The sequence below is a fragment of the Bactrocera oleae genome, chromosome 3 (assembly GCF_042242935.1).
Source record: "Bactrocera oleae isolate idBacOlea1 chromosome 3, idBacOlea1, whole genome shotgun sequence".
In the NCBI taxonomy this organism is placed as follows: Eukaryota; Metazoa; Arthropoda; class Insecta; order Diptera; family Tephritidae; genus Bactrocera; species Bactrocera oleae.
Window position 1 is genome coordinate 2,446,062 of NC_091537.1, and position 12,600 is coordinate 2,458,661.

The window sequence follows — 12,600 nt, forward strand, 5'->3', positions numbered from 1 at the left end:
CCATTAAGACCGAACAATGTTGTAGTTATAGACCGACACGGATTTCTACCTTCATTTGCGAGCTGCGGAGAGAGCCGTAAAGCGAACGCCTATAAAACACGCACACATACATACACGCAGGCAAACCCATTTCCTGTAATCGATTTTTTAATTTTTCCAAAATGTCCCGCAACCTTTACACTATATGCGTATAGAAATGTATAGGTCAGTATGGAGAAGAGACGGTGAGCAGTGAAGACCGAAGTCAGCCGATATCAGGACGAAAATTAAATTGGAATTGATGTGGTGCCATTATATGCATGCATTCACAAATGTCTGGCATACTCGCACAGACACACACACACACAGTGATATGCGCCAATACATGTCAGTCGTGGCCAATACACACACACATACGAGTAGGTATGTGTATGTGGCAATATGGAGTTTAGCGCTCGCGCGACGCATAAATTACAGATGGCAAATTACAGATTAGGCAATTTAACTTCCAATTGAAGCGCTCCGCTGCTGCGGCCCAACAACACTCACAGCAATATGCAAGTATGTGTGCTTGGGTTGGTGTGGACCTTTGTCCTTCGTTCGATTGCGAAATGCAATTGCGGCAAATGCCATGCGTCTGTGTGCATTCGTATGTGCGTGTATGTGTGTGTTTGTAATCGCTCGTATTAGAGAGCAAACGTTGACTTATTTGTATTTGCATGTGTAGGCTGAGCATTTGCATTAGCGAATATATGCATGTGTGTGTAATTTGCGTCTAATTCGTTTCCGATCTGCCAGCCTCTGCTTCGGCTGCATTATTCACTTCAATGCTCATGTAAATATCGGTGTTTCTGTATATTTTAAGCCCAAGTATGGCACATCACACGGCGAGGAGTTGTTTCGTTTGCACGACAGCTGTTAAAGCAACAGATACAGCACTCACTTATTTCAGTTAGAAATTGTATTATATAGCGACATAACACAAAGCAATAGCTGCGTCCCCAGTTTAATAAAAATGTAGTTTTTGAATTTAAAAACAATTTTTTTTTTTGAAAATCATAGAAAACTTCACCCGAATTTCGTACAAAGACCCATTATGACTCAAAAAGCTATAATTTTTAATTATTAATTGTTATTTCTGTATAATATTTTGTAAGGGTAATTACTTAAGTGTAATAAGTGTAGTGTAAATATATGACGAGACCTATGCTTCAGAGAAGATCAGACGTAATTGAGAGCTCATGGTACTTTTTTGATAAGAATAAATCTATGTTGATATTTTTTATAATTTTAAATAGTCACCTAATTTTTCTATATCTAGGATTCTATTTATCGAAAACTAAAATAAATAGGTCGTCTAGATACTGTCGTATATTAGGTATTCATCATACCTGCGGTTGCAATTTTAAATCACACATGCAAAGACCAGTTTGGAAATTAAAGCAAGAAACATACCTTGGATTTCATATTCAAGCTTGAATTAAATCTTATCCAACATTTTCAAGTCCAAAACCAAAACGACAGATATTTTACAAAAAATTCATGTCATATACCTATAATATATAGGTACATATGTATATAATTTCCAAGCCTTTGTTTTATTCTCTATAAGAAAACTTAACTTCAAAAAAGTAGAATTTTAAAAAGTTTTGAATTTTGAAAAATTTTAATTTGAAAAATTTTGAATTTCCAAAAACATTGAGTTTTGAAAAATTTTGAATTTTGAAATTTGTTTTATTCTCCATAAAAAACTTGCCTTAAAAAGTTTTGATTGTATAAAATTTTGAATTTTGAATTTTAAAAAGTTTTGAATTTTGAAAAATTTTGAAATTCGAAAAATTTTGAATTTTGGAAAACTTTGAATTTTGAAATTTTTTATAAATTTTCCATACGTACTTATATATATGTATTAAATTTTAACTTAGCTCACTGTCTGCTCATATGAGAGTGTAGAAATGCCTGCATTTGAGCATGCGATTTCTAATTTCCCGCTTTGCTGGGAATTAAAGGTGGAAATTTTCATTGCACACAATTGCGTTTTGATTGTGGTTGAACTTAATAACAGCACATCGCTGATTACATGTTTCATAGCTCGGCTGTTGGTCTCGGTAACTGTAAATACATAAGTAAATACTAACAAGATCCCTTTTCACGCTGTTTCGATAACTGTTCAGGTGAAGACTTTTCAATAGAAGTCGATTTATAACAAAGAAAAATAAATTTGAAATAAAATATTACATTCTGTTGACGAGTTTACAATTTTTTTTGTTTTAATATTTAGTAAATGGTTTTTTTCTGTAAAAGTAAATATATTTATGAACATGGATACAATCAGACTAGACTTTGAAACGCGACTTAGAAAACTAGTAGAATTTGTGGATTCTCCATTTTCAAGGCAGAAAAATAAGCCTGCCTACATACAAACATTTAGTTATTACTAAACTTTTTATCTGTAATAAAATATTATTGCCGTACATTGCTTTTTGCCTACATGTATGCTTTAAAAGCGCATAACATTATGTATTCACTGGTCCGCAAAATTCCCGGTTTTATTGCCGTGAAATATGCACTCATGGCTGTGTGTCAGCTGACCTGCTACCACATTGTTTCTCACAACTTACTTACTTTATGACAACCACTGTTCTGGAATCGTGCGGCAAGCAACTGTTCGTATCACCTGATGGATGCACCGTTTTATGGGTAATAAAACACATGTTGATTATTTTTTTATATTCTCCTATATATATGGGATTTACAGCTCATATATACGTTAATTCTTTCATTCTTTATTTTAATTCGCATTTCCTTCGTGTGGTTTGTGTATTTTGTTTCATTATACATATTTTGTTTCGTTTTCTTATTGTTTTAGGTTTTTATTTCAAAGAAAAAAGTCTTTGGTTTACCATACAGTTACAAATACAGATGCATAAATACATACACATAATATTTAATTTCGCATTTACTTTTTACATATACATATACGTATATAATATATACTTAAACAGCTATTATAAACTAGATTATTAGTCCTTAATGGTTTCTTACATATGCATGAATGATATAAGTTGCGGTATATGTATAGGTTTGTGTGTGTGTTTCGGTGATATGTGTGTATATATGCGCTAGTGTTTCACTGCCTCTACTCAGTTGCAGCAGCCATGCTAGTGTTAATATGTGTGTGTTGATATGTAAGTGTGGATATGTGTGTGTGTGTTTACATTCTCGTTCGAAGCTGCGGCGTTGAAACCGCCTGGCTAGCCTACATTCAGGCGCCATTCGGTCACGAGTTGTGGTGTTGTTTGTTGTGTGTTGTCTCGCCACATTGGCATGAAAATATGCAAGTGTGTTTGTAGTTGTTATCCGTTTCCGTTCGTATATATTTAGTAGGTGCTTTAATGCTTCGCTTTCGCTCGCCAAACACTTTTGGGTATGAGACAATTTACAGCGACATTGCGCCACGCTTTGTTCACTTACAACTGACTTTGATAACACATCAAAACATATTTCTACAAATTTACAAGCTTCAAACGATTTGGAAAATAAGTTTTGGGGGTCTATGTATGTGTGTTTGTATGTACAAATGAGCGCTTTAGCGGGAGCACAGCAATTACTTTACATTCATAATTATTTACAAACGCATATTGACTATCAACTGTTTACAGGTGTATTGATTTTGTTTGATTACGTAACTTTTAAAATTAATGTAATACTTTTGTAATCATTTTTTGAGCGCAAGAAATAGCGAGCGTCGGTTTTGCTTTCTTCTGTGATTTCTTAGTTTTTACTTTTATACACACATTTGTTTGGAATTTATACACTGAGGGGGGTATTTATCGAGTCACAATAATTACTTGTTTCTTGTTTCATTTTTGGTGCCTTGTGGGTTGCTCTCAAGCACATAAGTCTATGAATTTATTTTATTTTTATGGTTTCGTTTTCAAATTACACACATGACACATTTAATTGTGGCCAACTTTACACTAATATGCGCTAGCTTTATACACAAGATACGAGAAAGTTCGGCATCAACGGCTTGTAGTGTTAGTGCTAAGTCTGTTAGGATTTGCAGGAATATTTATTTGCGTTTTTCTTTTGTTTTTGCCTTTTTATTGTACTGTAGGCATATGTGTGTCGCTGTGTAAATGAATTTGATTCATGATATCTTTACTTATTTATATATTTTCGTATGCAAATTTCGATTAGGTCTTTGCTTGTAGCTGTTGATCTGTGTCTGTGCGATCTGTATGCCGTATTTTTATTTACGTTTATTGCCTAAACTCGGCCCGATTTCTTGCACTGAGCCATAAATTCTTGCGGTTACCATTTCATATATTCCACAGACACACACATACATGCCTATTGTTTTGCCTGCATGTAAGTGTGTTTGTGTGCATCAGTCTCGTACTTTACGCTGGCTTTTAACGCAATTCACACAAAGCTAAACTAACATTTGCTGTACTTAAGCTACGTACAGACACAAGCTATGCTCACTCTTCAGCGTTGCGTTATGCTCAGGTTTCCTACTTTCAAATGTCTTCCTCTACTTTTTCACACACACACACATGCCTCACAAGTGTTTGCCAAAGCACGCACTTATGCCGTTCTGTGTTATTATTATTACACTAGATCCTTTCAAGTACTAAGTATGCTATAAAAATATTTTATTTTATACATTTTATCATCTCTTTTGTATTTTTACTTTGCTCAACTTCTCATTCTAACTTGCATACAGTTGCGTGTGTAAATTTTGTATATTTACCTTCTGAAATGTACATCTGTCGCTAGTTATGTTTTATGTGGATTTTTCTATGAAATTTTTTGTATGTATGTACATGTGTCCCTTAACTGCGCTGCTCGCACTTTTCATACTTTTCCTGTTTGCTCGTCAACTTTGAAACTATGTATTTAATAAAATGAAATAAACTAACTTCGCTTTAATTAAATTACAGCGCTGTACTTACTCTCGAAAGTGTGTATAAAAATATAAAAAGAGTCAACTATCGCTTTTAATTTGTTTACTTTTCAACAGTTCACCTCGCTTACGAATAATGTTCCTGCTATACATAACAGCTACACTTAGATACTGCTGTCATTGTGTTTGTGCAACTGTAAACTTCATCTTCTACATGTCTACTACAGGTATTCTGCTTAGTTTTAATAGGAATCCAATTCGGCAGTAGTTAAAGAGTAAGTGAATGCAAAGTGCAGACAGTGCCGATTGCCAATGATAAGTGAAAGCTTTTAGAACTTTAATGACAAAAGACATAAATGCTATGCATATTCATATTCGAAAGCTTATTCAATTTAAAGATTATTAAAAGTTGACTATGATTTAAATGGCGTAACTCCGTTTAGTTAGCAACCACTTGCCCAATATGAGAAATTTATGTACATATAAACACATTAAAATTGAGAGATATGGTTTCTGTGCACAACACAATGCCAGGCTGTTATATTCCCACCAAATGCTTAACTATTTAAGCGACTGTATTCGTGGACTTTATGGCTTCAAAGCTTAAGAATTTCCAGACAAATAATATTTTATTTTATTTAATCGTTAGATTGTCAGAATATGCCATCTGCATCAATAACATCAAAAATTTCAGATTTCCTTTCAAATAGTACTCGTATAAATTATGCCGAAATCAAACGCTGCTGTTTTCAAGTTGATCTTCTGAATATGAATAAAATTATGACCTCCGCTTTGTAAACATGAATTATTTCCGTTACCTAAAGCAGCTCTATACAAATTCACTTATCATTGGTCTGCAATTCAAATGACTGGCCCCGTACTCATTATGTTATGTGAAAAATATATAAAAAATGAAGAAATCTGAAAAACTTTGTTTGAAAAGTATGCAAATAAAATGCAAACAATGAAGCAACAAAAGTACTTTGATTGCAAAATTAATTGTTTTCCAACTTACACTGCGCTTCGGACTTTTGTTGCTTTCAACATCACACGAACATTTAGCGCAAACATTGCCGAAAGTTTACTTGCCGCATTTTAGGCGCGCTCAATGGACTTCGGAATTTTTGTTGCCACATGAATTTCCAACTGAGCGCCAAATGTTTAATGTTTAGTTTTTTAATATTATGCACCACTTTCAGTCAATTTGCGGCGACTTTTTTTAGTTCAGTGTTTTTCATTACATTTTCATTTCCACAAATTTTTTTATTTTTTTTAACTTCCGTATTTTTATACAATATCTTTTCACAACTTTGAAACACTGCGACTGTTTTTAATGTCACTTATTTTTACTTTTTATGTGATACTTAACTACGTACTGCTCTTACAATTTTAGTTGATATTAATTATTTACATTAACCCTAAAAGTATACTTGTAGTTATGCATTCGAAATTCATTTATCATGTGACTTATGCATATATTATTTTAAATATATATATTTTATATATTTATATTAAAAGAAAAGTTACATCCTTCTACACATTTTTCAATTATTATCTTTAGTTATGAATTACTCAAACACTATCACATTCACGTTTTTTACCACTTGCGAACTGCAGTAGTAGTAGTTATGCAGGTCCGCGCTCCGTCAACCTCACAAACGGCTGAGTGTGGAGCACAGCTGCTCAGTACAAAAATCTAATCGTCATCATTCTCTCCTCATTTACAGTCAATTGTATTAGTATGAATGCGCGAAATTTTTCATTTTTTATATAGGAAGTAAATGAATAAAAAAAAAATCTGATTTACAAACTATTTGACGCTCTCTTTGCACAGCAGCGCATGAACTCACTTAAATTCAACAACTAAATGATAAACTAATTTCTAAATTTACAAAAATATACAAAACTTAAAATCAAAATATTTGTGTCGTCGCCACACTCCACTAAGTACCTTTGCGCCTATAATGTAAGGAACGTCTCTCTGTTTCTAGTCGCTGACTCGTTTTACACGTCAGTGCCGCAGCCTTCCTGGTAGCCCTCGTCCGGTGAGTTGCGGCTGCTGCTTGTCAGTGCGCGCTTCAAAGCCGTCACCGGTGGCAGCACTGGCACCCCACCCTTTTGCCACACGCGTATTGTCTTGGCATTCACCGGCTGTCCGTTCGGCAGTATTGAAGTGTGCGCTTGTCCCATGCCGTTTTGCGTCACCGTCACCGCAACTGCAGTCGACGCTGGTGTGGGTGAAGATCTGGAGCTGCTGAGTCCAGCGCCGCTGCTGCTGCTGCCGCTGCCGCTGTGCTCGTGCAGGCGTGGCAGTGTTCTGCTACTGAAATGTGGACTGCTGTGGTTGCTGCTGTTGCCGCTGCCGCTGGCGCTGCCACCAAGACCATGTTGGCTCGCCACTGCTGCCGTCATATGCTGTTGCAGTTGTTGTAGTGGATGCATTTGCAGGTGATGGTTGTGTTGGTGCTCGGCGCCGGGCACCAGTGGTAGGCCATAGTCATTAGGATAGCCACCGCCCACATACGCGCTGGATGAGCCTGAGAGATTGGTGGTGGTTGTTGAAGCGGTCGAGTGGGTGCCGCCCATACCACCGTTTGAGTTATGTAGCAGCGCTGCCGTTGACGTGGATGGAGTGTGCAACATGCCGCCGACCCCACCACCATTACTCCCGTTGGTAGACGCACAACCTCCGGCCAACTGCAAGTTGTTGTAATGCGTACGTGGAAATGTTTTGCTGAAATAGTCGACGGTGCGCTCATGCAAATCGTAAAGTTGGTTCGATTCAATGATAGGCGTTTTGTCGGTATAGCGCTTCATGAAGAGATCGTCCGCGGAAGAGGTGCCCGCTGGCGTATTCTCCCACAATCCAGAGGGATAAAGTGAGTCACAACCGCCAGCGCGACTGTATTCGCCACTAGAGTTGCCCAGTTCGGTGCCCAAATTAGCAGTTAGTATCGCTGGTATTTTCAGATCAGCAAACTCATCGCTACCGAAACGTTTTGTGTCATTAATGAGATCTGGGTTGTTGCCAGCCGATGCTGTAGGCGAGAGGTAGCATGGCGCCGTAGACAAAGCACTGCCATTGTTGTCGTAGCCAGTCGATGAGTATGGCAAGTCCGTGAGGCGTGGCGGTTTCTGCACCGGATTGGTGAAGCCACCCTCGTTCGCGGACATCGCTGCGCTGCTCTTCCGCTCTAGCGTGCCTGATGTGTCTATACAGTTCGGTATTGCCCCATTGGCTATGACGACGCCGCCTATACTGCCATTCCCGGTAATGGGTTGAGTTTTGTTCGTTATGGAGTTTTGATGGTTGACACTAGTCACCACTTCCATGTGGTTGGGTGTTTTGCTTTCGGTGTACGGTTGCCGCTTAACACGCATGAGTAGAAACATTACCGCGAGCAAAATACATACAATTAGAACTACCAAAGCAGCACTAAGGCCCACAATTTGACCACTACCTAGTGATGCCATGCCTGCGGCGCGCATACTTACATGCAGCGTAAAGTTGGCCTCAGCTGTGCCCGCACGATTCTCCGCCACGCAGTAAAACTCACTGGAGTCTGTTTCCTGCGCATTGGTGAGTATCAACCGCGAATGTTTCTCAAAGTGGCCGTTCTCGTAGATGTGTACACGTTGATAAGAACTGAACGCGCTGTTATTTGTCAATAGTCTGCCATTCCAATACCAATTTATAACGGCTGCCGGAATGGCTTTAGCACGACATACTACCGAAGCGTTCTCGCCCATCGTCGCCTCCACATAATGGCTGATAGGCAACATTTCCGGTCGGCATGCAAAATCCTCTACTTGCAGCTCAGAAAAAGTCCGATCTACGACACGCTCGGGCCCACCTGCACATAACGGCGCCACGGGATATGGTATGTTCTTTTGGGTCAGCCAGAGTTTTGCATCTCTCATGCGACAGTCACAGAGCCATGGATTGTCATGAAGTTCAATGCCATGTAATTTGCTCAGTGTTTCGATCGTGCGCGGCTGCAACACACCTAGTTTGTTGCCATTTAATCGAAGCAAAGTTAAACCCTCTAAACCGTCGAAAGCTAGCGGTGCTATGGACTGTATGTCACAGTGCGACAGATCAAGCTTGTGCAGCGATGGCGTGCTGGCGAACGAGTTCGACTCGATCTTGTGTATATGATTGGAAGCGAGCGTCAGTTCACGCAGCGATGAAATATAGCTAAGCGCCAGCGATGGCACGACAACCAGCAAATTATGCGACAAGTCAAGTTCAACGAGATTGGTAAGTCCTTTAAATGTTTCCGGTTCGATTTCACCAATTTTGCAACTGCGCAAATACAACTTCTGCAAATTGAGCAAATTGGCGCGTATGAATTTCTCATTCGACAGCGTTTGCAACTTATTGCCAGACATGTCCAGCACTTGCGTTGACGGATCGATGTTCTCGGGTATCTGTATGAGCTGCCGATCGATACACTCCACCGTCTGCTTGCCGCCCTTCCACTTGCACGCGCACACCGTCTGACAGCTGCTCAAATGCGGTTGGTGGTGCACGATTAGCGTGTTGTCGGCGGACGTCGAATGCGTGTGCGTTAGGTATGGTGGTATTATCGGTGGTGGTGAAGCAGGTGGTTTGCCAAATTGTGCCATATAATCATCGGTCATGGCCTGACTATCGGCCACCGAGTAAACATCATTGTTCATGTTGGCATGATGCTTGCCAGCTGCGGCACCGCTGCTCGCGTACGCTGTATTGGCATCAAGAGGAAAGTGTGGCGTGGGCAGGCTATTGGCGCCACTTGCGGCGCCGTATGAAATGTGGCCCTGACTTTGGCGGTTGAAGCGTGTGGCTAGCGAACTAGGTGGCTGGCCGGTCAGCAGCAGTGAGGATAGGAGTAACGGCCACAGTGGAGGCAACAGGCGCGATGTTGTGTGATATTTAATGCGACCTTGTGGCTGTCGTATGTTTTGATGCTGGTGGTTTTGTTGAAGCGTTGTGCGTTGCTGCCGATGACTGCAGTGGCAGGTGATACACTGTTGTCGCTGTAGTTTTTGCATGATTTCTGTTGTTTTAAGAGCTGCCTCAGCTCTTACCTGTGTTAGATATGTGTTTTTAAGTATTTTTTATGCACATGAATGCATGACTTGTCTCTCTTTGGATATATGGTAATATGTATTGAATTTCACTTGGTAGCTCTCGCATGAGTCCTTCTTACAGTTCTGTTCGCCGCGCACATTTATGTATGCAGCATATGTGTTTATTTTAATTTCTAATTTCAAAAAGAGTTAGGTTAACTGATTTTTTCATTCTAATTGTTTATTATTAATGTTTGTATTTTGGTTTTTTTTCACTGGCTTCCTTGCGAGGTTCAGAAGCAGCAAGCCGGGCAGTCTGTCTGCTACAAGTTGGAGATTTATTAATAATTAATACTTTCATTCAAAATATTCGGCACGCGATATATTTTACGCGAGCTATCCGACTAGGTTAGAGAAGGGCGTTTAAGGTCGAGAAAATAAATTTGAAAATAATTTGATTTCGAAAAAGTATAGAAATTGTAAAACGCTTTCTCGCTTGTCTTTCGCAAACACTTTATCGCGTTAGTGGCTTTCAGTTGTTGATTTTAACTCGCCCGCATAAACCGCATCTTTCACAAGGTTTCAAACCAAAAAAAAAGTTTGACACAGCGAGCAAATTAAATCAAAGCTGCCGATGATGAGCTATACGTCATTTGCAGTTTTTTTTCGTTTTTAAGTTTCGTTTCAAATTTCGCTGTTCACGCGAAAGGATAGCTGTGTCTGCTGCGCGTAGCTGTTGTTATTGTTTGAATTGAGTCCTCTTATGTAGAGGCTTGTATTTGCTTTTCGCACACAAACTTTGCTTCCAACTTTTTAATTAGCACAAAGCACGCGTTCTTGCGTTTCGCGCGTGTCCTTCTCACCACCTTTTTTTATTTTTTTGCTTTGCGGTTTCACTTTTGTTTAGATTTTAGCCAATTTTAGGCGCACAATGATGTGTGTGCAAATGCGTGTGTGGGTATGTGTATTTTTCATGAGTTGAGTGTCTGGCGCTTGTCGCTTTTCACAATGGTCGTAATCCGTCTGATTTTAGAGGCGTCAAACATGATTTTCACACATTAAATTTTTCATTTTTATTTTAACGATTTTTTTTCCATAGCATTTTTTGATTTATTTTTGTGTTTGGAGCAAATGTTTGGAGCAAAATTGATTAATCTCCCAGGATTTGAGAGTGACGTGTTTGCACGTGTACAACGCAGTTTCGGCCACTGGTACGCATAAGTGTGGCGTAGCGTCCGTTAATGTATTAACTTGCTAATTTCATGTTTCGCAGCAATTAACGGATTCTAGAACTACAAACGTTTGGACATTCAGATTTCGCGCCACGGTATAAATTTGCATGAGCCGACTAAATTTAGTACTCCTGCCATCAGCACTTGGCTAGTTTCGGCAGTTAAAGTACAATATCGAACCTTTGGGAACTCATTTCATTTCACGATTGTTGCTGTTGCGCGTGTGACTCTTAATTTTTTCTGTAACATGCGCTGGTCAATAGCACGCGATTTTGTATTTCACTTTATTTGTTGTTGTTATTTGAATATGATATTCTTAGCATGCTAGCCACTAGTAGTTTGAGATACTAACACACACGCACCGTACTTTAGAGAAGGATGTGCAATTTCCACACCCCCTTTCAGCGGCACACCGTTGCGTACGACGTGAACGTGTGGCCAAACTTATTCCCCGAAAACTAGGCACGTTACTTTACTGGCTTGTTGACTGGCTAACGGACTGCCTAACAGCCTGCCAGCCTATTTGCTTTTCAACTTCGGCTGTTTGCTTCGTTTGGCACAATTTCGCCTTTAACGATTTTTTACTTCGACACGCTGTCGTACATTTCATTCAGTAAATTACACGAATATTCACGAAAATTTTTACTAAGCTTCCTTGGCGTTTACATGCATAGAAAATCCGATCAACGCATATATATGCATTAGCACCAGTAAATTTTCACAGTAGAATTTCAGGCTTTCGCCAGCGCTAAATAACCGTTAGGTACTAAAGCGCGTCACTTAATTTCACAATTTACTGCAATATTAATTGGCTCACTTTAATAATGATTTCATTACAATTGGCAATAAAACTTAATAACGCCGCTTACACGAATACACCCAACCGCTCGGCATGGTTAATCGTCGTGGACTGAAGAAAAATGAATTAAACGCAAACTCAAAATGCACCGTGCTAGAGCACGACGACTGCGACGACGACAACACCGCCAATGCCAGTTGGAAGTCACGATGGCTGGAGCATGATTTAACGAAACGTGTAGAGTGCGCTGCTCCACACACATATTGGTAACGAGTGTGCTACTCGAAACAAAAGCCGCTCAATGCAAGCAGGATTTGCACACGCTCTGTACCAGCATCTGCTGCGTGCACAGCTAAACATTTGCGTGTATTGAATGTGTATATGCGGCCGTGAGTACAACCACTGGAGACTTCTCTCTGCGCTCAATCTTCTGAACGAAGCGGAAAGTGAATTTGGTGAAGAGAACGCGCTCACTGGAAGTTATGAAGAACCAGTGGTGGCGGTGGTGACAGTAATATTTCACTAGCGTGCTATACAACAAATTGACATATGCCGCAACATGTTGCGGAAACATTTATGTAAGAAGTTAAGCAACATTGTGTTTGGAGATCGAATAATGTATT

At 39.4% G+C, this 12,600-nt stretch overlaps 1 protein-coding gene across 1 annotated transcript; it reads right to left on the minus strand.

Moving 5' to 3' along the window:
* Positions 1 to 2,698: 2,698 nt before the first annotated feature.
* On the minus strand, positions 2,699 to 12,146 carry kek1 (kekkon 1). The gene has a single exon (XM_036369357.2). The coding sequence runs from the start codon at positions 9,926 to 9,928 to the stop codon at positions 6,896 to 6,898; it is 3,033 nt and encodes a 1,010-aa protein (XP_036225250.2). The 5' UTR covers positions 9,929 to 12,146; the 3' UTR covers positions 2,699 to 6,895.
* Positions 12,147 to 12,600: the final 454 nt, after the last annotated feature.

Coding starts and splice junctions, on each gene's coding strand:
- kek1 (XM_036369357.2), bottom strand. CDS start 9,928: ATGCAAAAACTACAGCGACAACAGTGTATCACCTGCCACTGCAGTCAT.